Genomic DNA, 20,019 nt, shown 5'->3' on the forward strand with positions numbered 1-20,019 from the left:
ACTTGGATTGGTGTGCAAAAACTCACATTTTGCTTGTTGTATAGGAAAATGAAAAGGAAAACAGTTTAGCTCGTCCGCATGGTTAGTCTGACGTTACAAATCTCAGTAGCTTCAAGTATTTGACTTAGCTCCTATAGGACTTATAAATCTGGCCCTTTTTTCTGCTGCAGACTTTGAATTTGGACATTAATCTGCTTCATTTTACTTTTAGTTGCTTTTCTTTGATCTTTGAAATTTTTCAATTGAAAGGAAGCATACCTGAAGGTTTTGATGCACATATTTGTAATTTAACTTTAATTTTTGTTATTTAATTTTAAAAACTTTTAAGCAGACAAACAGGAAAAATGTATTAAATGCGCATTTTGAAGTTTACCCATGTAAATTCTCAATAGGAAATAATCCAAACTCCATCACGTTTTCAAGCCGATCTGCTCAAAGTGCTGTTAGTTAAACCAGAGGTGGAGGGTCAGAACCTAAGAGGCTGCTTTGTGGTTATTTCAGAAGCATTAAAGGTTTGACTCGGATCATTGATTTAAACTGTGTTGTGAAATGCACAAAAGCTGTTCTGGCAAACTGAAATTGCTGGATAAGCACTCAAGGGCAAATTCCACATCCATGAGCAGTTGTTTATGATCTTTTATTTCGCCGGACACGGTGAGTCTTCATCATGTTGCCATCTTGCTGTCAACAGAAAATCCACTCATCCATTAGTCGAAGCCACTTTAAAGATTCGCAGGGGGCTGAAAAGGGATCACGGGTTCATCACAACTATGACATGGGGAGACACAAAACAGCTCAAAGTCACACTTAAATTACCTTATGATGTGGTTCTGTTCCGTTTTCAGGTGCTACCTTGATATGGTCAAGGTGTTTGTCTTCAGCTACTTCTTCTGGCTGGTGCTCTGTCTCATCTTCATCACTGGCACCACGCGGATCAACATCTTCTGCCTTGGTTACCTGGTGGCCTGTTTTTATTTCATGCTGTTTGGCAGCAGTGTGCTAATGCAGCCGGTCAGATACATCCTTCGATTGTGGGACTGGCTCATCGGCTATACCTGCTTTGTGATTGCCATGAAGAACCTACTGTCTGTAAGTGACCGTGGAGAAAAGGTCCAGATGATGTGCTGTTGTTTGAGCAAATTTATTTCTGTGAAATGCAGTTTTGCTGCATTATGTGTCACCTCAGCTGATGTATACAGCCTATCCTCTTTTTTTCTGTTACACACAAATACAGAGGAAAGTGTAGATTCTGTGTCGGTGACCAATTTTAACTTTGTGAACTGCTGACTTGTCTTTTACATTTCAAAGCTTGGCTCCTGTGGATACCTGGACAGCCTGTTGAAAAACAGCTGCTGGTTAATTCAGGCTTTCAGCATGTTCTGCACCATCAAAGGCTATGATGTCCGTGAGTGTTTCCAAGATTTTCACAGTTTGCTTTATGTTTGCAAGTGCAGAAAAGTTTAAAGAATAAAATACAAAAATATAATATATGGTTAAAGTAGACAAGGTTCTCTTTGTTTAAATTACTTAAATGTTGATGTAAATAAATAAGGTTTTTTTTCATTTCACATTGCTTTTTTTCTATTTTTCAATTTTCATAAATAGATATACACTATAAATTAAGGAGATTGCATTATGTTCTTTGGATGCAGATCTATTATAAAACATACCAGATCTACAATGAAGTTAATGAGTGCAGGAATAACAATATATACTGTCTCACTTTATTTTAAAAATAAACAAAGACATTTCAATGACTGTAGTTAAAATCAGTGATAAATCTTTTTTGTTTTTGAATTTAGAGAAAAATAAATAAAAAACAAAACCTTCTAGGTTAGGTATATTTTGTAAAAAATAATTTAGAAAAAAAGCAAACTACAAGTTTTTGCATCCAAAATGAGAACAATAACGACATACACATACCAGTATTTGTGGACTCCTCACAATTTCCTGAGGAGAAACATTTGGTTTGCTTCTCAGCGGAGCCTGATGATGAGTGTGAGCTGCCAGAGGGGGAGGCCGGCATTGTCTGGGATGCGATCTGTTTCACTGTCCTCCTGGTCCAAAGGAGAGCATTCCTCAGCTACTACTTCCTCTATGTGGTGTCAGAACTAAAGTCTTCTAAGATTCTGGCCTCCAGGTTTGTGATCCATTAGAACAGCCAATTAGACATTGTGGAGCACCGTACATGATTTCCTTACATTTCCTTTCAGTTAACAATTGCAGATGTATGCAATGTAAATGTAACTTTTCTTATGAACTCTTTCAGGTTTTTTTTTTTAATTAATTGTATTTTAAATAAAATGTCAACATCAGTAACAAATAATTACCTTTGAATGTCCTTTTTCTTCTGCCTGCTTCTCCTCACCTAAGCAGAACTTTGGAAATTTTATATTTTATGATATTTCATGATATTTGTCTCTTGTGCTTTTCTTTTAATCAGATCATCTAATTTAATTATGCACACACCTTAACTCTTTCGGTCACAAAATGTTTTGTAAAGACAAGTAAAACACCAAAAACTAAAGGAGAATGGATGCTTAAATGTATGTTCATTTCTCTGTGTTTAGGGGCGCGGAACTGTTTGAAGCCAAAGTGAAGAAACAGATAGCAGCTCGATTGGAGATGGAGAAGAAATCTGTTGAGACTCTGAAGAGACAGTAAGACAGTAAACAAAGGTTGAATCAATTTATGGATTCACTTTATGTTGATGATCTGCATATATCTACTTTTTAGCAGTGTGTGATGAAGCCTCTCGATCTTTTTTCTTTAGGATGGAGAAGATTAAATCCAAACAGAAGGGTCAACCGACTGCCACTACTAAAGCAGGAACTCCAGCACATCAGGCGGAGCAGATGACACTTGGTAAAATAAAGTATTTAATGTCAGCAAGCAAAACATGAGCGCCATCAGGGAACGGTGAAATCATCTCCTTTTAAATTTTTGTGTTTTACTCTGCAGCACTCGAAAAATGGATTCACATTCACTCATATAGTTGCCTCTCTGACCCATTTACAGTCCTAAACAGTTGAAAGTGTTCATGCAGAGAAGAGTTTAAAAAAGAGGAGCAGCTGGAATCTTATATTCAGCATTTTAAAAATTTAAAAAGCAACTACTGCTCAACATGCCTAAAATATTTGTAGACAATAAACTTGTAATTCATTTATACACTTAATATAAAACACATACACTTTTTATTTGGGTACAGATTCCTTTGTTTAATTATTAAAATACATTCATGCTCGATGCTTAAAGATTTTTACTGAACTTCTCAGGTAAGTAATAGTAATTAGTTTTAAAACCCAAAAGCATTATAAAAGTCAAAAAGATGAATGGATGAATAGTTCTTAACAATTTTCCACCAAAAAGCTTAAAGTTTGAAAAAGCAGAATTGTTTTTTGTAGACACCATACACCTCCTAGTAGTAACAAGTTTGTTTCTCATCAGAGCTCATCAATCGCGAAGTTAGTTTGAAGATTTTTAAGAAATAAACTGAATAAACTTCTGTTTCCCAGATAAAGATGAAAAGGCAAAGAAAGATGCAGGAAAATGGTGGAAGCCTTGGGTTTCTCAGCCTGGAGGTAAGCTGTTTTTGATTGCTTGTTTACTAAATTCTTTCTGCCAGACCTAAAAAGTTTTCATTAAAAGCAAACACTGAATTATCATTTTATTTAATTTTTTTTTAATGATTGTTGCTGTGCAGAAGTTGTGGATCAGCTTTCATTTAGGGGAGCATATTGGTTACAGTGTGGATCACCAGTAGTTTCTGACTCTTTCACACAGTGGAAAACAATTGTGGCTACCACTTATTTGAGAGTGACAGTGAAGAAGAAGAGGAAGAAACTACAGAGAAGAAAGAAGAGGAAGAACCACCAAAGAAGAAATCTGCTTTCCAGGTACGGAGATATAAAAAACGTCTTTAAAAGAGTTCTGTGAGTCACATATCCAACTCTCCTGCTGCAGCTGGCCTACAACGCCTGGGTCACCAGCTCTAAAAGTGCCCTGAAGGATCTGAGGAAGGAGAAAAAAAAACAAAAGAAAGAAGAGAGAAAGAGAGCAAAGAGAGAGCTGCAGAGGCAGCAGGGTAAGAAACAGCAAATATTTACAGCAGCTTCCTATCTGCATCTGCAGCCAGTTATCAGGTTCATATAAATCAAAGTGACAACAAAATCTTTTATCACCAAGGAATTGAAAGAGCTGACTCTAGCGAGGATGAACTGGAGGAAAGCACTGTTGGGTTGGAGGAAGAGGGAAAAGGTAAAAACACAAATGAATTAGTCTTTGCAGGTGTAAACCTAATAAAGATTAAATGAAATAGAAAGTACATAGTTTGATTTATTCAAACAAGCAGACATAGAATGCATATCATTTACCTGTTTGTGTGTCTTTTTCTGACAGAAAACATTGTGCAACGTATCATTAACACTGTAAAGTTCGGCTGGGTGTTTCTTCAGTCTCTACTCGATGACCTGACGGACGGTTTGAACTCTTTCTGCAAAGACAACCTGGATATTTCCAAAGTTCTGCGCTTTGAGCGAGCGTTACTCCACCAGCAGCAAAAGAAGGTGAGGATAAAAAAGCCATGAAAACGATTGACGATCAGTGATTTGCGCACTCTTTAAAAGCACAGAAACCATTAAAAGAGCTATGTGTGAGTCCTCCAAGGCCGGTTATAGGCATGGGCAATGCCCCCCCCCCCCCCCCCCCCAAATGCTAATAAACTGGCATATAAAACAAAAAGGAAAGTAAAATTATTTTTTTGGGCTGGAAGTGTAAATCAATAGCAGCGTTTGGGATCTTTTATTTTCGGCACGTCGAAAAACAATGAGTTGGGCTCACCCAAAGCGTCAGTATGTGACGTGGGGGGGAGGCTTCCTACCCCTGCGTCCATACATGACAAGGTAAGGTGAGAACGTGTAGAAAAAAACAAAAAGATAAGATAAAAGACAAAAAAAAGTAAGGATTGACAGACAGACAGACAGATGAACAAATAGACAGAAATATAAAGAAAAAAAAAGAAATGCAGCTTCAACAAGGCACAAACCAGTGTCCTGCTTGTGCCTGTCCCAAGCCCGGTAAATGCAAGGGAAGTGTACATTCAACATAAAGCCTGTAAGACATATCAAATAGATCAAAGGAGAACAAACTGATATAATGATAGGATGGGTTTTTATGACATTATATGACTACCCAAACTCTCATCACACCCAGACTTGCCACCCCTGATATTCTACCAGCATCCCATAGTGGTACTTCTGAGAGAAGTATTTACCTTTTTTAAAACCTCTCCTTGGTTCTGCAGGGCAAAGAAGTCAGTCAGGAGAGTGTGAAGCAGTTTTATGAAAATTGGATATCCCGTCAGAACACCATGTGTTCCCTGGATGGTCTGGATACCCCAGCACCTCCCTGTTCTCCACCTGGTGCCTCCTCTTCACAACATGCCTATGCTAGGCTCAAGAGTCAAGCCTCCAAAATGTCCTGGGGGAGTAGCTTTTCCAGGTATTGAATAATGAAGCAAAGCCTAAACTAGACTGAGTTCATGGTGGATACTCCCTCTTATGTTTGTTTGGTTGTATTGATTTTTTTCTCATTTGTACCACTCTCTCCCTCCCGCTCACATTCAGCTGTATGACAGATGAGACCTTGCTGGTTTCACGGCAGCCAACACAGGAGGAGCTGGATGAACCTCCTGATGCTCCCCCCTCTGGAAACCAGCTCAGACGAAGGCTCCTGAAAGAGGCAAAGATTGAGCTGACCTCCTTTGAGGCAGATGAACTGTCACAAAGGTGAAGGACCAGAGTATTTGGAAGTTTAGGGTTTAGGTTAGGGTTAGGAAAGTATCCATCAATGGGGGAACTCTTAAGGGGTTTAGTTTAACTCTGTCATTCAAATCTTAACTGTCAACATGAGTGTTTTAAACTGCAAAGCAAGAAGACAACTTTTTGGCACAACATTTTGCTCTTTTCTGAATTTTGGTCAGATTGTTATAGGTAGATGTATTCATAAACCTTCCAAGAAATGGACAATCTAAAAGGCACTGTAATCACAAAAGGTGTCATTTGTAATGAGGTTTTTAAAATTCCTTTTGTTTATTTCTTTGAGCAAATTTACAAGTTTTAAATGTATTCATGCTCAGATATCAAGCACTGCTGTAAAGTCTGACTATTTTATTGCATGGATTTTAAAACTTTTAATTACATTTCTTTCCAAGCCTTGAAGAAGATGCCTGTTCAGCTGAAGAGGATGACAGAGAAGATGTAGAAGATGACAGGAAATCTGAGCGGGATGCTGAAGAAGAGGAACATAACCTACAAGAGCAATCACAGTTGGAAAGTGATGAGCAGGATGACACATTACAGCCTGCAGAGACTGATAAATCCTACAAATATGCAGACTGCGGCTCAGTGGATCACAGAGAAAGTGATGGAGAGAGAAGCATTGAACTCTCAGAGTCTTCCAGACCTTTAAGTCAGGAAACGAGGAACCTCACTGCCAGCGAGCTGCTGCTCAACAAGTTAGTAGACCCTGCAAACATTTGAAAACAAGGTCGGAACATTTACCTGTAAAAATGTGTAACCCAATTTTTGTTTGACTCCCTCCCCCTGTCTGTTCTAAATGAAGTATGTTTGAAAATGAGGAGATCTCAGCGTCAGATAAGTTTTTTGTGACGTTGCCGAGGCCGTTGAAGCTGCTATTTGCCCTCTACAACACCATGGTGTCAAAGTCAGAGATGCTCTGCTACTTTGTCATCATCCTCAACCACATTGTGTCAGCGTCGTTCCTCTCCCTCATCCTGCCGGTCCTCATATTCCTCTGGGCCATGTTGTCTGTCCCCCGGCCAACTAAGCGCTTCTGGATGACAGCTATAATCTACACAGAGGTAGGTTTTCTAACTCCTGCTAAAATATTTTACTCTCTTCCTCTGAGTAGCTAAGTGATTATTGTTTATGAAACCATAAACATAAAATACATTTGACGGATTACGTCCCCCCATTACATTTTGCACGGTGAAAATAAAGCATGAGCTGAGGAGGACATACCTTCCCCTTGTCAATAGAGTTCCGAAAACAACAAATGGGCGAGATAAAGCAAAGTATGATGCTCTTGGTTGACCCGCCTGCTAATTAAAAGTCTTGCACCTAAAATCCACATTTTTGAGTTTTAATGAAATCAAATCAGCAGATTAAAAAAAATTACTCCCTCAGAATCTTCATGAATAGTAAATAAAGATTTAGACAGAATGCACATAGGTTTATTGTGGGTGGAAAAATGGACTTAAAGATGTTTGCTCCCTTGTGCAATCCGTCTCCAGTGGTCTTTGAAGGAACTGCAACATTTGGTCATTACTGGCTTGCATCAGAATTTCGTACAGAAGATGGGGGGCTTGGTGTAAACCTAAGTTTTTGAAAAAAAATCCCATTCATTTATCCATTAACCCGCTGAATCATTTTTGGGATCACAGGGTTGATTGGGCCTGTCCTGGCTACTTGGGCGAAGGCGAGGTACACCCTGGACAGATTGCCAGTCTAGCGCAGGGCACAAAATCACACATCCACATCTATGAAGACTTTAGAGTAATCAATTAACCTTTGAAGCATCTTTTTAGACTGTGGGAGGAAGCTGAAGTTCCCAGAAAAACCCACGTATGCACAAAGAGAACATGCAAACGCCACACAGAAAGGTCCCAGCCGGGATTCAAACAAGAGACTTTTTGCTGTGAGGCGAGAGTGTCATCCACTGCTCCACCGTGAAGCCTTTTAAAAGCCTTTTTAAAAAGAAATTATTAATTTAATGCACAAATTACAATGAATTTTGTTTGTTTTTTCATTTTTGAAAGATGGTACATTTAGCAAAAAAGGATTTGTGAATTATGTTGTGATGTGTTTATGAGGCTTTTAACCTGCAGAAATGTGTCTTCTCTCTTTGTCAAGTTGACTGTCGTGGTGAAGTACTTTTTCCAGTTTGGTTTCTTCCCCTGGACTACCTCTGCTTACCGAGGCATCAATGCTGAGCGTCCTTTCGCCTTACCCAACATCATTGGGGTGGAGAAAAAAGATGGTTATGTCCTGTTTGATCTCATCCAGCTGCTTGCTTTGTTCTTCCACCGTTCAATTCTAAAGGTAAGCATGAAAACTTCCCAATAAGAGCTTTCTCCTTAGTATTCTTAAGTTTGATCTTTAACTTTAATGTACAGTGCCACGGGCTGTGGGACAACAAAGAGGTTGAAATGCCAGATTTCTTCAAAAAGCTGAAGAAGAAAGTGGATAAGAAGAAAATGACAGGAGCAGATAAGATAGGCAGTGCAGAGAAACCTCGACGCCGACTGAAGTTCCTTCCTCTCCAGGCCTCTACAACCTCCATATTCTGCAGACAAAAAACAGGCTGCTCCTCAGAATCTTTCGGTAAGAATGCTGAAACTCTTCCTCTGTTGTCTTCTCTTTTCCTTTTTTGAGTGGATTTTTTTAGTATTTATAACTTGCATGGCTAAATGTAGGTAATGTATATTTGTCTTTTGTGCTACTGGAGAGGAAAAGCCAAAGAAACTGCACAGCAAGAAGAAGAGAAGACAGCGGAACACGATTCCTCTGACCAGAAAACAAAGAATCAGACAGCAGATCAAAGAGAGGATGCTTCAAGCCAAAGCTGCCATCATAGAAGTGTGCGTTTTTTATTTCCCTTTAGACTGATGTCTTTACTCTTTCATTGCGTAGAAAAATATATGGTTACTCAAATCCAACTGGTCTGAAAGCATTTTTGCTTCTCATGTCTCAGAAAATGAAGTTTTCTTGTGGTCAGACAGATGGGATCTGTGCCATGACGGCTCTTTTCTGACATCTTTCTGCAGAGCTCTTCACATATACCTGCCCATAAGACAGTTTTTCTATGACATCATCCATCCAGAGTACAGTCCTGTGTGTGATGTCTACGCTCTCATGTTCCTCATTGACGTGGTCAACTTTATTGTTACTATTTATGGATACTGGGCTTTTGGGGTAAGCCAAATCTGCACATGCACCACAGCAAACTACAATAGTATCCTCACACAAGGCCTCTTGTTGTTTCTTTTTTAGAAATACTCTGCTGTCGCTGACATCACAGAGTCTCTGTCAGAAGATCAGGTCCCAGAGGCCTTTTTAGTCATGTTGCTCATGCAGTTTGGTACCATGATTGTGGACCGGGCCCTGTATCTGAAGAAGTCGCTGCTGGGAAAGTGTGTTTTCCAGGTGGTGCTGGTGTTTGGCATCCACTTTTGGATGTTCTTCATTCTTCCCGGTGTCACAGAAAGGTCAGAATTTGTAGAAAAACAAACAAACCTGGTTTCAAAAGTTATGAATGCAGGCATATATGGTTAAACCTTAAATATATCCTTATTCTCTGGATAGCCTTAGTCTTATCCTTTCTTTTCTTTAAAACTAACTGCATATATTTGGCCCAATTTGAGCACAAACAGGTGTTTAAACTGTGGACAGCAACATGTACATAACTGATCTGTGTCTCCATTGCTCCTCTTTTTTTCAGGAGGTTTAACAGGAACCCTATTGCTCAGCTGTGGTACTTTGTAAAGTGCATCTACTTTGGCCTCTCTGCCTACCAGATCAAATGTGGCTACCCCAACCGCATTCTGGGCAACTTTCTCACAAAGAACTATAACTACCTGAACCTCTTTCTTTTCCAAGGGTACAATAACAGTTACAGCCTTCCAGACTTGTGTTGAATCACGCATATGCTTCCTCTCTTTTTCAAACTTGTTTGGATAACCCTGCCCTCTTGTTTCAGATTCCGGATGGTTCCTTTCCTGACCGAGCTCAGAGCAGTGATGGATTGGGTTTGGACTGACACAACTCTGTCCCTCTCCAGCTGGATTTGTGTTGAAGATATCTATGCAAACATATTTGTGCTCAAATGCTGGAGGGAGTCTGAGAAAGTAGGTGACAGTATGTGCTGCACTGCACACAGTTTTGTTTTCAAATGTTCTCACTTGGAGGGAAATGACCTCTGATCTGATGCATAACCCACTTTATCAAATGTGTTCACCAAATAAAATACATTTAGAATATTTACACTTATTTGGAATTCCTTCAGAAATACCCCCACCCACCTGGACAAAAGAAGAAGAAAGTGGTCAAATATGGGATGGGAGGGTTCATCATTTTTGCTCTCATCAGCATCATCTGGTTCCCGCTGCTCTTCATGTCTCTCGTCCAATCAGCAGCTGGAGTGACAAACCAGCCGGTGGAAGTCTCCATTCAGCTGAGCATTGCAGGTTATGAGGTCAGAGTGGACTGTGCTCATGAATTTGTTGATGTCTGTCTAGTGTGACTGGGCAGCAGCTTTCTTTTTTTGATTTTGATAAACCTCCATGTTTTTACCGGATCTCTGCCTTTCCACAGCCTCTGTTTACTATGAGTGCACAGGAGCAGAACTTAGTTGCGTATACAGAAGCCGGATTCAACAGACTCACCAAAGTTTATGCTACTCATCCGGTAAGATGTTTTCTGTCCTCTATAAATTAGTTCCCAACATTCTTGATGTATACCACAGGATGAGACATAAAAGTTGGTGCTTTTTCATAGAATCATTTATGTGACAAAATATTACCAGGTGTACATGATAATCTTGTTTACATCAAAGAAAGATGTAAAGCATCAGAGCGACAAGGTTTTATCATGGCCTGGCTCACAATGAGGAAGAAGAGCGGGGCCCAGACTTGTTCGTTAATCAAATTGACATTGAACGCATCAAAACCAAAGAAATGCTCACAGACTTTATGAAGAAGAGTTCATTCTCACCCATCCCCATCCATGGAGAGAAATAAGTCAATAAAAATGTGTAAATACGTTAATCAGAATCCTCAGAAAACCCTGACATGGAGTTCTTGCTTTGACGGTATTGGCACCAAAGTACAGCAAAGAATGTATTTTCTAAAGAAATGTCAGCAATTGAATGTCAACAATTACTTGAATTATTTGACTTAGATTTTGAGAGTATTGCACCATCTGCTGGGCTGGAAATGCTATAGAGGCTCAGAGTAACCATGTGGAAAATATGGTCAATAAAGTCCCCCAGATGACATAAACAGATAAAAAAGGTACATTTGTTTTTGTGCCAGTAAAATTATGAACTCTTTGGCAGTTTTAATAGACATAATTGAACTACTGAATTTGACAAACTGTCTTCATGTGAGTGTTGTGGTGAATTGCCTTGTCCTCTGATAATGCAGAGAACAAATTTCCCTGCAGTAATTAATAAAGTTTCTTCTCCTGAATACAGTTTTCAGCATTACCCTTTTAAAAATGAATAATTTTTTTTTAAAGATGCAAAGTTTGGCTGTCTGGTTTCACCAAACAAAGATAATATCACTGCCTGTTCTTCAGAATTTGAAAAATAAAAAACTGATATATTAGCGAAAATATCCTTCAATTACCAAAAAACAAAACCTCCTATCTGAAAAAAAAAACAATTTTTTAGGAAACACATTTTTCCCCCCAAAAATGCCAGTCAGTGCTGAAAGGAGGATTTAGTCTTGTGACATTTGTGTCATGAAAAAGGGCCGGAATTTATTGCAGATTCACTTAAAATGTGGAGTTACTCACCATTTAGTAAAAACTCAAAATCTAAACACTTGCAAATAGGATGTTTTGTGTTTCTGCCTTTGATTTGCTTTGTAGCAAGCACTGTGGGGATGGATGATAATTCAGGCAAGGCCTGCAGCCTGTGCGTGAGTGTAAAATGAATATTTCATGTCCAAACAGACACAGGCAATGATTTTAACTTAAATGGCGTATACTTATATAGCACTTTTCTACCTACAAGGCCCAAGGTGCTTTACAGTCACAGACCCATTTACCCAGTCAAACTCACATTCACACACTGGTGCTGGCTCCGCTGCCAAGCACTGGTGTCAACCTACCACCGGAGGCAAGGTGGGGTTCGGTGTCTTGCCCAAGGACACTTTGACACATTGGTGTGCAAGGCGGGAATTGAACCTGCAAACTTAGGATCCTGGGTCGACTGCCCTACCGCTGCACCACAGCCAGCCCAAAACTTAAGGACACAAATCCCCAAAAAAGCACAGAGTCAAGGTTGTAAACAGTTTTCTGTTATCTAAAAACCAAACGAAGTTCACTTTTCCTCCTCCAGTCTGCCATGCAGTTCCTGATGAACTATGAAGCTGAAGATATTATTGTTGCTAAAATCAAAAGCGATGCCAGTCTGCTGTGGAGCATCAGCCCTGCCAGTCGAGCCGCCATGATAGAGGAACTCAGCATCTCTTCTCACCTGTACATGTCCTTTCGCTGGATGCTGCTCAGGTCAGACTGGGGATTTTTTGTGTGTGATTTGAGCTGCTGCCAGTGAGCTAACAGAGAGACAGCATCACTTAATGCTTGGCACTATTGCTTTGCAGCATAGGGTTCCTGTTTTTTTTGTTTTTCAATGGGACATTTTCCGTTTTTAGTTGTATTAATTTTCTTTAGGAATGAACTGATTAATGAGAAAAAAAACTGAAAAAGGGGATGTTTTAACAATGCTCTGTGTGATCAAAAGCACCAAACCTTCTCACAAAAGAAAAGAGAAATGTACACAGTTGCCATGTCACATTTGGTTTCAAGTTGTTTAAGATTCTGAATGGGCGCTACAAGGCACAAATAAAGGAACACCGTCAAAGAGGTAACATCCTTTCACATGCCAGATTTTAAATCAACTTTAACGTTAACATCAGAATTTTTTTTCTAAACATTTGAAACTGAAAAGCTGAGGTCAGAATGTCAAATGGTGTTAATTTACAGAGACATAATGCGCTTTTGTCTGCAGGAATGCATCCATATCTATGAATGTGGAGGCAGTTGGAGAACACACTGTGAAGTTCAACGATAAGGCCCTGAAGGATGGAATAGTGAGCATGCTCAAAGGCAACAGCAGCAAACCAGTGTGAGTCTGCCATGACACAAACTTGGTGTCCTTTGAGTTGATTTTTCAAAGTTTATCTCCTTGGGCATTTCAGTTTAGTGCAAAACTGTTGTCATGCACGCAAAGCTGCAACTCCTCTTCCCTTTTCTAAACTGAGAAGTGAACATAATTAATGCAAATGTCTATAACATGACAGCACAGTTTAGTTTAGGCTACTGTGCCAGTAATGTTTCATTTTTTTCAACAACACAGTTATTGAATCATTATTCTGTCAGGCCTTTTTTTCAAAGTTAGAGGTAAAAATATTTTTTTCAAAACTAATGGTAGATATATATTGGGGGAAAAAACCCATAAAAATGTTATTGATGTAATTGTCTAGTTTTTAAATAAAATGTGTTGTTCTTTGTCACTACAGGATCATTCATTCTCTCCTGCCCAAGTATTTAAGGGGTCCAAAAGGACAGGAGTCCAAAATGGCAACCAGGATGACAGTTGGTTAGTATTTTTTTAAATGCTCATTTTTGTTATAGTTTGTTTTGTAATTTGTTATAAATAAATATAAACTAATTCTACAGAATCCCCATTTGTAAAGAAATGTGTTCAATCTCTAAACTAAATAGATTTTACTTGACTCAAACTGCTTCTTCTAACCACAAATCTGTGCTAACTTTTGTCTATAGTCTTTAAAGCGATTTTTGTAGAAGTTTCTCTCTGACTTAAGTTTGCATGGAGTTATGTGAGTTGATGTAAGTGATTCTGTACTTTCTCATTTTTAAGGAGTTAATGGGTTTGATTAATATAACTCACTGGTCAAGAACTGTTTGTTTTAAAGGCCTAAGAAATTTTATTAGAACTTGCATTTGCTTTTCAATTGTCTCTTCTCAGAGCAGTCCGATCGTCCAGACCTGCAGGCGCTGGCGTTCTTTAGGCCCATGTCGATAAAACTACAGCAGGCCAGCGGAGCCTCAGACAAAGAGGCAGACCAGTGGTGGGTGGTGGAGGAGTGTTCTCCAGTTCTCACCTCCTCCGAGCCCAAATGTCACAGCATTGAGATTGTGGTGTTCAACGATAAAGTCAGCCCTTCCAGTCTGGGCTTTTTGGCTGGACATGGGTAAGTAACAAGACAACCACAAACTCTTTAGTTCTTTTAAAAGCAGCTCCAGGGTTCATTTTTTTGTCGTTTAACTTGTGCTGCTGCTGTTTTCTGTGCAAGCACGTAAAGGTTTCACCCTAAAGATTACATTTTAGATGCTCTGCAATGCAATCTAGAGTTATATTTTAAAGTCTAAATGCTTCAAACTCAATCCAACTCATGCTGCTCCCCTTCTCCACAGCATCGTGGGGCTCTACATGTCAGTGGTGCTGGTCATCGGGAAGTTTGTCAGAGAATTCTTCAATGGGATATCTCGGTCCATCATGTTTGAGGAGCTGCCATGTGTGGACAGAGTCCTGAAACTCTGCACAGACATCTTTGTGGTGCGTGAGACTGGCGAGATGGAGCTGGAAGAGACTCTGTTTGAGAAACTCATCTTCCTCTACAGATCACCAGAAACCATGATAAAGATGACCAGAGAAAAGGACAGTTAGGGCCAATCAGCACACACACTCTTCAGGTGACTTGTCATTCAATTATAATGCAGGTTAACATAAAGTAAGACCAAATAAAATACTGAAAATTGGACTTTCTGAAAGACTCCTTTTAAGTCTCATAAAAAGTGGACATTAGTTTTAATTACATGGAAAAAAAATACTTGTGTTCAATTCAGCATATTCCTGGTGCATTTAGTCTGTTTTCCAATTTAGAGACAAATAGTTCTCCTGAAGGCATTATAACAACTTTGAAGTGTTTTAACCACATATGAAGAAGTCCAAATGTATAGAAATGCTTCTGTTTTCTGTGTGATGCATGATTTTCTAATAATTTTGGATTTGTACTGGTATCAGCAATGCTTTAGATGTTGAGAGGAATGAACGGCTTTCCACACGTCAGTAAAATACCACGTTTCTCTACGTCTCTGTGTAGACTGCCAGACTGAGTTTATTTGAATAAATACAAGTTAAATGCTCCATTGTTTTGATTTTTAATTGACTGAACAATGCCACTTAAAGGTCGTACTCTGCCTCTAGCTGACTGACCACAATGGTTCCAGCAGGACTCTCAATCCAATAAAGATGTAACAGTCAAAGAAACATAAGGCTTTAGTGGCTCTTTCCACGAAGATTCATTTCATTAATAACGAAGTGGGGGGGGGGGGGGGGGACAGAAAAATGCCCATTTCATATTTATTCATGTTTATTCAGTTTATAAATGAAAAAAGGAAAACACTTTTATTTAGATCCCCAGTCTTCAACCAAGCCATCTTGATGACATCCAGCTCTCCACTCTCCTCCAAGCAGCACCTCCCAAGTTCAGGAGAACTATGTAGTACACAGTTTTGGATCCTGGCAGGAAAAAGGGGAAGAAATATTAAACATAAAAAATGAATTTTGCAACAGGCTTAGTGTTAAGCTGCTCTGCACAAGCACTTTAAAACATCTAAGCTCTAAAAAACTGTTAATTGCCTTTTTTGAACATGTTACCTTAACACAGCGTGTCATTTTTTTATATTATAAAGAGGAAAAGGACAGACTGGCTGCGTGGACAAGTTCATAAAACAGTCTGAAAACTGGCAGGCTGTTTGTTGCACCGTTCAGTAAATTCTCCTAAAATTTAAGATCAAGGCATAAATCCAGTATTACGACAGGAGTAATTTAGCTAAAACACCATCATTCTGTGCTTTGAATATACCACTAAAAGTTTAGTGAGAAAAATGTGAATATTTAACCACTACAAGAGTCTTTATGTGGCTAAAAAATGGAAAACATGGAGTAGTCGTTACAGAAAAAAATGGATTTGATGACCTAAAATATGACAAGTAATTTCTACACTATGGGGCTCCAACTTAACATGTTTTGTTTTCTAACCATCTGGTCCCGTTCAAATTAGAAGTCATACAGAGTTCTAGGCTGCCCAAATCCAGGCATTGAGGGCTGCCGTCTAAAGCTGCATCCACACTGAAAGTGATTCGCAAGTTTCAGTGTTGTCAATGTCCAGACGCAATCTGAAGCATTACAGCCCATTCAGAGTTAAAAATCTGAACTTTGGCGAGGACAACCCATCACGTCAATCAATCAGGGACTCCGCTCTGGGCGCGTCATGTGATCAGCTGGTGGAGTCCAAATCCAGTTTCTTTTTGGTGGATTGATCACACTTGACCCAAGTAATCAGTAGGTTAAATCTGAAAGCAGCAGAACAGCAGCTCTGGAGGCCTGGATTTAGATCGCATGCTGCTCCTGAACCTGTCTGGTCTTTCCCCCCCCACTTTTTTTGTACAAATGCTTAAATATAAAATAAAAACAAAAATAGTAACATCAATGAGCAAAAATACAGAGAGTAATTTAGGTTATTTGACCGAGTTGACAACATGAGATAACAGCCATTATTGGATAAAAACAAACAAACATTAGATTATAATGTTCACTTGAATAATCTGGAATGAGGAATCAGATGCTGCTCAGGTGTTTGGCTGAATGTGACATACAAACAGCGCCATGAAGGTCGTAAAGCTTACATGTTGTCTTGGGTTTGGAGACTTTGACGCTCGCCTCCGCGGCCTTGACTGCCTCGGCTTTGAACTGCGGCTTCATTGCAGCCCGCACCGCGTTGGCGCAGATGGCGGAGAAGCGAATGTAGCTGCAAAAGGACACGTGATTTTAATGATACGAGTATTTTCATGCAGAATGGCGGCACCCTGCTTGGATCATTGGCCGTAATCACTTAAGCTTGTCAAGGATTTAACAGAACATGCCTGACGCTGTTTTTCCCGCAAACGCCTGTGCTAAAAAGCAAACACGTTATACACACTACCAAATTTTAGCATTAATTTTACATTTTTCCCAAATTTACGAACCTAAGGCCTGCCTGCCTCCAGTAAGCGACCATCTTGCTTTTCTCGGCTTCAAGGACAGGTCGGATGGATGCGTGATGGCGTCATCCTTCTTCTTCTTCTTCTTCTTCCGATTTCTTTCTGTTTGTTGCACCGAAAGGATCACTACTGCCACCTTTGGTCATTGAGGGATAGACTTCATTCAGTCAGAAATGTATTGACTAAAAATCAAAAGAAAGATTAATACCCCCTCCCCCATGCAATTAATCAGAGGGATAAAAAGATGTGTTGCCCATATTTACACGATGACAAATACTTATAAACTGAACTAAATCTGACGTAACAGAGAACAGAAACATCTAGAAAGGTGGAGGTTGGCTCTAGAAAGGTGAGCAATGAAGGTCACCTGAGACAAAATATTTGTGTGTCAATGACAGGGAACGATGAGATTATAGGGAGCACAAAGGTCTTCACTGATGTTTATATATTTCTAATGCACAATATTGGGCAAAAACTGATGATTAATGACTAATATTTAATCATTTGCTTTCATTTATTAAAAAGAAATTTACCCAAATTCCCCCCACCCTGTTCTGATCATTATTATGTACCAAATAATTGTTGTTTGAATGCCACCATGCATCACTGCTGCTTGACTGAACAACAAGTTTATTGATCAGATTATTGTGGTTGTAAAGTAAAGCTATCTTGGGGGAATTATTTGCTTTGGTTAGTAACCTTTCTAATGTCCAGTGCTAATAATAACTTTTAATATAGAATCTGCCAATTATTTTGCATTTTGCAAGTAAAACAAACAAATTTTTACTAGTAAAACAAGCAATTAAATGAATTTAGAAAATTGAATCTAGGTAAGAGTACTGTTATTTGATTTTCAATCTATTAAAGTAAAGCAAATGTTTGCTGCTGTAACATTGGGTTACTCTAAAGAGTACATTTTTTAGTAAAAGCTTCTGAAGTAACTTTGGCTGTTACTAATCTCTGTTACAGGGTTTGCATGCTTGCAAAAATACAGACTCTTTGCAAATTACAAGGTACTGATTTAATTTATGTTCAGCACAAACTTATTAAATATCAATTATCAACTTCCACTCCAAAACAATTTCTTTATGGTTGCAAAAAACATATAGGAATGAAGTTAAGCGAATAAAAGGAGAAGTGTTTATCAATTTTTATCAATGAGAAAATAAACTTGTTTTAAAAAAAGCTGTTTTGCAGGAATAAAAATACAAAAATTATGAAAAAGACTTCTGATCAATGCATTTAAATACTAGATTATGTTCTTTTTTCCTATGCAAAGATTGGTTCAGTTTAATTAATCTCTTCTTTTTTCCACTCTTTCCCTTTTAAACTTAGCCTTATTCTTTAATGTGACTGCTGGTACGTTGAATTCTGCAATCAAAAATAATAAACTTGAACTGCACCACAAAAGTCGAGTCTTTTGTGCCTACTCGAACTGTTCGATGCTTCCCAAACAACAAACCCTGGATCAGCAGTAACCTAAAGAACCTCCTGAACAGGAAAAAGAGAGCCTTTAGGTCTGGAGACCGGGAGGAGCTGAAGAGGGTGCAGCACCAGCTTAGGGATCAGCTGAGAAATGGAAGAGATTCCTACAGGGGGAAGCTGGAATCCAAACTTCAGCAGGACAACATGAGAGCGGTGTGGTCTGGAATGAAGAAGATCACAGGATGTGGGGGGAGAAGCAGACCCATCAGGCAGCAAAGAGAGAGCTTTTCAATAGGTTCAGCTCCTGCCTGGTCCCTGTACCCAAGAAGTCATCTTCATCTCACCCCACAGATTTCCGTCCAGTAGCCCTCACTTCTCATGTGATGAAGGTGCTGGAGAGGCTGGAGGCTGGTGTTGCCTCAAGTGAGACCGTTGGTGAGCTCTTCTCTAGACCCCCTGCAGTTTGCCTACCGGCCGCGCCTGGGAGTGGATGATGCTGTCATCCACCTGCTGCAGCTCCCTCACTCACACCTGGATGGTGGTGGAGGCATGGTGAGAATCCCCTTCTTTGATTTCTCCAGTGCCTTTAACACCATCCAGCCTTCTTTACTGGGTGAAAAGCTGCGGCTGATGAGTGCTGGGGCGTCCATTGTCTCCTGGATCACTGACTACCTGACAGACAGGCCACAGTTTGTCCGACTGGGCGGCGTCCTGTCTGATGTGGTGCTGAGTGGTGTGGGAGTTCCACAGGGCACAGTGCTCTCTCCATTCCTGTTCACCTTGTACACCTCAGATTTTCAGCACAACTCAGAGTCATGCCACTTACAGAAATTCTCCGATGACTCTGTGGTTGTGGGGTGTATAAGCAATGGACGGTAGAAAGAGTACAGGAGGCTGGTGGACGGATTTGTGGAGAGGGCTGGAGAGAATCACCTGCTGCTCAACGTGGACAAGACCAGGGAGATAGTGATCGACTTCAGAAGGAAGGGGACAGTCTTGCAGCCTCTCAGCCTCCTGGGCAGGGATGTGGAGGTGGTGGAGGAGTACAAATACCTGGGAGTGACTATCGACAGCAGACTGAGCTAGAGGAGCCACAGTACTGCTGTGTACAAAAAGGCCTGCAGCAGACTCTACTTCCTAAGGAAGCTGAGGTCCTTTAATGTGTGCAGCAAGTTGTTGGAGATCTTCTACCAGTCTGTGGTAGCCAGAACCTTGTTCTCCTCTGTGGTCTGCTGGGGAAGCAGCATTGCAGTCAGTGACGCCAACAGACTGAACAAGCTGATTAGAAAAGGCGGGTTCTGTCATTGGCTGCAAACAGTTTACGTTTGAAGCCGTGATGGAGAGTAGGTCACTGAACAAGATCTTATCCAGTATGGAAAACCCAGACCATCCTCTCCACCCTGTTCTGGACATACATCGAAGCTCCTTCTTTAGGAGGCTCAAACAGCTCCACTCCAAAACTGCCAGATACAGGAAATCCTTTCCATATACAATAACCCTGTACAATAACTCTTAATGCAACAGACAACCTTTGCACATTTTTTCTTTTTTTGTATGTTTTGCACATTTCTTTGTCTGAACTGTCTGTGAATAGGTTTATTAATTTTACCACCTTATTGTTTACATTTATGTTACATTTTTTTTGTTTTTGTTCTTTATTTTATTCTTATTCTTTTTTCTCTCTTATGTTTACAATGCTATCATTTGCTACCGTAACAAA

At 39.7% G+C, this 20,019-nt stretch overlaps 2 protein-coding genes across 2 annotated transcripts in view; one reads left to right on the forward strand and one right to left on the reverse strand.

Annotated features, from left to right (window-relative positions):
* LOC101172815 (piezo-type mechanosensitive ion channel component 2) overlaps positions 1-15,166 on the forward strand; it is a 28,447-nt gene extending 13,281 nt beyond the window's left edge. The window contains exons 23-50 of the mRNA XM_023956235.1: positions 846-1,089; positions 1,309-1,405; positions 1,981-2,140; positions 2,571-2,660; positions 2,774-2,865; positions 3,516-3,581; positions 3,784-3,896; positions 3,964-4,084; positions 4,186-4,257; positions 4,399-4,565; positions 5,303-5,499; positions 5,625-5,786; positions 6,212-6,514; positions 6,622-6,880; positions 7,932-8,120; positions 8,195-8,402; positions 8,527-8,659; positions 8,846-8,993; positions 9,072-9,286; positions 9,520-9,678; positions 9,778-9,925; positions 10,084-10,272; positions 10,392-10,484; positions 12,142-12,311; positions 12,814-12,930; positions 13,325-13,404; positions 13,795-14,020; positions 14,244-15,166. Coding sequence (XP_023812003.1) covers positions 846-1,089; positions 1,309-1,405; positions 1,981-2,140; positions 2,571-2,660; positions 2,774-2,865; positions 3,516-3,581; positions 3,784-3,896; positions 3,964-4,084; positions 4,186-4,257; positions 4,399-4,565; positions 5,303-5,499; positions 5,625-5,786; positions 6,212-6,514; positions 6,622-6,880; positions 7,932-8,120; positions 8,195-8,402; positions 8,527-8,659; positions 8,846-8,993; positions 9,072-9,286; positions 9,520-9,678; positions 9,778-9,925; positions 10,084-10,272; positions 10,392-10,484; positions 12,142-12,311; positions 12,814-12,930; positions 13,325-13,404; positions 13,795-14,020; positions 14,244-14,496 — 4,471 coding nt within the window. The 3' untranslated portion in view covers positions 14,497-15,166. The remainder of the gene's footprint in view (positions 1-845; positions 1,090-1,308; positions 1,406-1,980; positions 2,141-2,570; positions 2,661-2,773; positions 2,866-3,515; positions 3,582-3,783; positions 3,897-3,963; positions 4,085-4,185; positions 4,258-4,398; positions 4,566-5,302; positions 5,500-5,624; positions 5,787-6,211; positions 6,515-6,621; positions 6,881-7,931; positions 8,121-8,194; positions 8,403-8,526; positions 8,660-8,845; positions 8,994-9,071; positions 9,287-9,519; positions 9,679-9,777; positions 9,926-10,083; positions 10,273-10,391; positions 10,485-12,141; positions 12,312-12,813; positions 12,931-13,324; positions 13,405-13,794; positions 14,021-14,243) is intronic.
* Positions 15,157-16,993, reverse strand: atp5f1e (ATP synthase F1 subunit epsilon). Its single transcript, XM_004070343.4, has 3 exons — positions 16,860-16,993; positions 16,521-16,642; positions 15,157-15,351 (listed from the first exon to the last, which is right to left on the reverse strand). Coding segments are annotated over exons 1-3 (156 nt in total). The 5' UTR covers positions 16,892-16,993; the 3' UTR covers positions 15,157-15,349.
* Between the last annotated feature and the right edge of the window lie 3,026 nt (positions 16,994-20,019).

This window comes from Oryzias latipes, chromosome 7, assembly GCF_002234675.1.
Source record: "Oryzias latipes chromosome 7, ASM223467v1".
Taxonomy (NCBI): Eukaryota; Metazoa; Chordata; class Actinopteri; order Beloniformes; family Adrianichthyidae; genus Oryzias; species Oryzias latipes.

What these genes read in the sequence shown, in the direction of transcription:
- atp5f1e (XM_004070343.4), bottom strand. Translation starts at nt 16,891, where the DNA reads ATGGTCGCTTACTGGAGGCAGGCAGGCCTTAG. An exon ending in TGGAGGCAGGCAGGCCTTAG is followed by an intron (nt 16,643 to 16,859) that starts GTTCGTAAATTT and finishes GTCCTTTTGCAG; the next exon opens with CTACATTCGCTTCTCCGCCA.